The sequence below is a fragment of the Lathyrus oleraceus genome, chromosome 7 (genome assembly GCF_024323335.1).
Source record: "Lathyrus oleraceus cultivar Zhongwan6 chromosome 7, CAAS_Psat_ZW6_1.0, whole genome shotgun sequence".
Classification (NCBI taxonomy): domain Eukaryota; kingdom Viridiplantae; phylum Streptophyta; class Magnoliopsida; order Fabales; family Fabaceae; genus Lathyrus; species Lathyrus oleraceus.
The window spans coordinates 383,680,820-383,685,628 of record NC_066585.1 but is presented as its reverse complement, the minus strand read 5'-3'; the positions used below and the strand labels follow the sequence as shown (position 1 = coordinate 383,685,628).

The 4,809-nt window shown below is 38.4% G+C and overlaps 1 protein-coding gene across 1 annotated transcript; it reads left to right on the top strand.

Moving 5' to 3' along the window:
* Nucleotides 1–228: 228 nt before the first annotated feature.
* Nucleotides 229–4,365, top strand: LOC127103953 (uncharacterized). The gene is made up of 4 exons (XM_051041181.1): nt 229–496; nt 2,029–2,828; nt 3,021–3,490; nt 3,912–4,365. Exons 1-4 carry the CDS (start codon nt 229–231, stop codon nt 4,363–4,365), a joined length of 1,992 nt encoding a protein of 663 aa, XP_050897138.1.
* Nucleotides 4,366–4,809: the final 444 nt, after the last annotated feature.

The window sequence follows — 4,809 nt, the reverse complement described above, 5'->3', positions numbered from 1 at the left end:
TGATGCTGGCTTTTTAGCTATTTCTGAATATCCTTAGTGGGTGACTAATATCATTCCGGTTCGAAGAAAGACGGAAAAGTTAGAATGTATGTAGATTACTGACACCTCAATAAAACGAGTCCAAAGGATGACTTCCCTTTACCTCATATTGAAATTTTGGTTGATAATACAACTCAGTTTTCCATTTTTTCCTTCATGGATGATTTCTCAGCGTATAATTAGATAAAGATGTCGCTCGATGAGATGGAGAAGACAACTTTCATCACACCTTGGGGAACATACTACTACAAAGTAATGTCGTTTGGCTTGAAGAATGAAGGGGAAACATATCAACCCGCCATGGTAACCCTCTTTCACGGTATGATTCATAAAGAGATTGAGGTTTACATGGACGATGTGATTTCAAAATCCATGACTGAAGATGATCAATTAGAACACCTGAGGAAATTGTTTGCCAAGCTCTGGAAGTTCAAGTTGCGTTTCAATCCAGCAAAGTGTACTTTTTGGGTCCGATCTAGTAAATTATTGGGTTTCATAGTGAAGGAGAAGAGCGATCTAAAATGCAGCGGAATTTAAAATTTCTCCTTTAGTGATCCTTACGAATGGGCATGATCAGTGATAGAATCGTTACGTCTTGTGGCGATTGTAACCTTTGATGCAGATCGATCACGAACATTGAACGATGACAACGCCTTTACTCAGTCCACACGAACGGATTCCTTCAATCTCAATGCTAGCTGCTACGAATGAAGGCTTTGAGTGAGAGAGAGAGAGAGAGAGAGAGAAACGAAATTGCAACTGCACAAATGCTTCTACACAAGGGTTCTATTTATAGAACCACTTGTGTGGGCTGCAAGCTTAAAAAGCCCACTCAAGTGTATGTGGCCCATATCTTATAATATACCAAAATCACTTAAGCGCGTGGTACCTTACCATATTTCGTATTCTACTTAAGTACATCGTACCTTACGATGTTCTACAATTCACTTAAGTGCATCGTACATTACGGTATTCCTTAGTTACTCTATCTCTCATCAATTCGTTCTTTTGTGTGTGACCTTGTAGGTTTTCGCGGCATTGGAAATTATATTAAATCACGTATTTAACATAATAAACAGTGAGCGGTATCTAGCAACACATCACTGCTACCCAAGACACGAAAATGTCATGTGATCTGACAAATCCTTTTGTGATAATACTTATGTGTAAAATTACCCTTTTGCCCTTATGTCTATATTGAACACAAGGCATAGACTGTGTCATCCTTGTCCAGTTCAATATTGGGCCCATAGACATTTATCCTGTTACGCAGGATGGGAAAATTCCATCTAGGTCACTCATGTCCCTTAGCATGCTTCGTGGAGTACCCATCAACTGTCTTTATGGTCATCCAGTTACGGACAATGTTTGATCAGCAATAAGGCACTCGACTCTACATCTAGGGTCCATAGTGGTTTCAGGTCGAAGGGTGGTATACACCATTATCACCATGAGAATAACTTATGACACTTTGTATAACATTCTATATAGTATTCTCATAACGGGTCAATCCAGTATAAATATTACTCTTAATCTTCATACCTATGTTTAAGACTTGATAACTCCTTATCCATGATCCATGAGATGTGATCATCAGTCTATATACATAATAGTCTTAATGCTTTAATGTCATCCCACTTCACAATAAAGCTCGACTATGGATACTTTAAGAATAGTGTTCTTGTGTTTAATGTGATCTCATGATTAAGTCACACTTGATACATTAAACGGACTATCTATTCTAGGGACTTTATTAGACAAACATAATAAAGAAAAAGCCTTTTATTATTAATAAATAATTCGATACAAGTATAAAAAGTATTGGCCTCTAAGGCTTACACCAACATATAGTTAGTCAGAAAGACATTGAAGTTGATCCCGACAAAGTTCGAGCAACTCAAGATATGCCACCTCCCCGAACAGAAAAAGAAGTATGAGGTTTCCATGGTCTGCTTAACTATATTTCCAGATTCATATCACATTTAACAGCTACCTATGAACCAATCTTCAAATTATTGAGGAAGAATCAATTGATTGTGTGGGATAATGATTGTCAAGTGGCATTTGACAAAATAAAGAAGTATATGCAAGAACCACCAATCCTCATACCACATGTTCATGGTAGCCCTCGTATTATGTACCTCATGGTACTCGATGAATCTATGGGTTACGTTTTGGGTCAGCATGATGACACAAGCAAGAAAGAACATGCAATATATTATCTCAGCAAGAAATTCAATGAATGTAAGACCAGATACTCACTTTTAGAGAAGACTTGTTGTGCTTTGGCTTGGGCTGCTCAACGCCTGAGACAATACATGGTTTGCCATACTACTTTATTGATATCTAAAATGGATTCGATAAAGTATATATTTGAAAAGCCTACTGTCCCTGGTAGAATTGCTATGTGGCAAATGTTGTTGACCGAATATGATATCCAATATGTGACTCAAAAAGCGATAAAGGGGGGTATTTTATTTGACTACCTTGCTCATTTACCTGTGGAGGGTTATCAATCGTTGAGGTTTCACTTTCCAGATGAAGACATCATGTTTATCAGAGATTACGCTATTCCAGGCCTCGAACCAGGATCGCGATTGACGCTCGTGTTCGACGGCGCTTCCAATGCTCGTGGTCATGGAATAGGCGCAGTTATCACTTCTCCAATTGGCTTCCACCTTCCATTTACCACTAGATTATACTTTGCTTGCACCAACAATATGGAAAAATATGAGGCATGTATTTATGGTATTGAGGCAGCCATTGACTTAAGGATTAAAATTCTTGAGGTATATGGAGATTCAGCTCTAGTAATCAGTTAGGTAAAAGGTGACTGAGAGACTCGGAATAGCAAATTGATAACTTATAAAGATCATATCTAAAAATGGATACCCTACTTTGATGAAATATTTTTTCATCATATCCCTAGGGAAGAGAATCGGTTGACAGACGCTCTAGCTACGTTGGCATTCATGTTTAAGGTCAAATGGAAGAATGAAGCATCATCTATCCATATTGACCACCTGGATGAACCAGCACATTGTCTAGCAATCGAGGTAGATCCTGATGATAAGCCTGGGTTATATGACATTAAGACATTTCTAGAGAAACAACAATATCTCGAGGGTGTATCTATTACCGATAAGAAAGCTTTAAGAAGACTTTCCTCCAAGTTTTTCTTAAACGGTTATGTGTTATACAAGAGGAATTATGATTTTGTGCTACTCAGATGCGTGGATAGACACGGAGCAAGCATGGTCATAAAATCCATATATGAAGGCTACGTGGGTGTACATGCAAAAGGTCCTGCTATGGCCAATAATATTCTCCGGGATGGGTATTACTGGACAACAATAGAGATTTACTATTACAACTTTGTTAAAAGATGCCACAAGTGTCAAATATATCGTGACAAGATCATTGTGCCACCAACTCCGTTGAATGTTTTCACGTATCCATGGCCTTTCTCTATGTGGGGTTTTGATATGATTGGGATGATAGAGCCAAAACCTTCCAACGGTCATCGATTTATCCTAGTTGCTATTGATTACTTTACAAAGTGGCTTGAAGCTGCTTCGTATGTCAATGTCACTCGATAGATGGTTACTCGGTTTACTAAGAAAGAGATAATTTGTCGCTATGGAATTCCTAGCAAGATCATCACTGACAATTCCAGTAATCTCAACAATAAAATGATGACGGGGTTGTACGAGGAATTTAAGATCGAGCACCACAACTCTTTTGAAGTATAAACCCAAGATGAATGGCACCATAGAAGCGGCTCATAAGAACATCAAAAGGATTTCCCAGAAAATGGTCAGAACGTATATAGATTAGCATGAGATGCTACCCTTCGCTCTGCACGGTTACAGGACCTCGACTCGTACATCCACTGGGATAAATCTGTACTCATTAGTGTATGGGATGGAGGTTATTTTACCAATCGAAGTTGAGATTCCTTCACTCAGGGTTATTATGGAGGCTAAACTTGATGAAGCTAAATGGGTTCAATCTCGGTATAATCAACTGAATTTGATTGAAGAGAAACATTTGACGTCTATATGCCATGGTCAGTTGTACCAAAGACGCCTCAAACAGGCTTTTGATACGAAAGTTCTTCCTCGTGAGTACTGCGCAGGAGAACTCATGCTCAAGAGATACTCTACTATTCACTCAGATCCTCGAGGCAAATGGACTCCCAAATACGAAGAACCTTTTGTCATTGAGAAGGCCTTCTCAGTTGGACCTCTAATCCTCACCACAATGGATGGGGAAGATTTTCCGTCGCCAGTGAATGCTGACATAGTCAAAAAATATTATTCCTAAAAGTAAGTGATGATAAAAGCTCACTAGATTGACCTTCACAAGATCAATCTAGGCAAAAATGGCTATCCCAATGGACCAAAAAATGAATTGTCCATGCAAAAGTTAGGGATCAAATAAAAAAGTATAAAGCTCGCTCAGTTGAAAACCTGAAAGGGCGACTTAGACAAGAATGAGCATCTCGTTGGACGGAAAATAATAGAAAATATCTAGGCAAAAGTTAGCGATAAAGGCATTTGGCTATGTTCCTTGAGCCTACCTTGCTACAAGCTAGATCTCATATGGCCGAAGCTCGATCCAATCATCGTCAATCGAAGCGAAGTTTTGGAATTCATTTCCTACAATGGATGACATTCAATGTTATAATCAATGGAAAAATACAAAAAAAAAATCAATTTCCATTTCTTTTACTTTTCAATTTTTGCAATTTCCTCTTTAAGGATTTTC

Excerpts from the sequence above, each read along its gene's own strand:
- LOC127103953 (XM_051041181.1), top strand. The coding sequence starts at position 229 with ATGTCGCTCGATGAGATGGAGAAGACAACTTTCATCACACCTTGGGGA. Across the intron at positions 497-2,028 it reads GCGTTTCAATCCAGCAAAGT|CTACCTATGAACCAATCTTC; the intron begins GTACTTTTTGGG and ends CACATTTAACAG. Across the intron at positions 3,491-3,911 it reads ACTCCGTTGAATGTTTTCAC|GACCTCGACTCGTACATCCA; the intron begins GTATCCATGGCC and ends GCACGGTTACAG.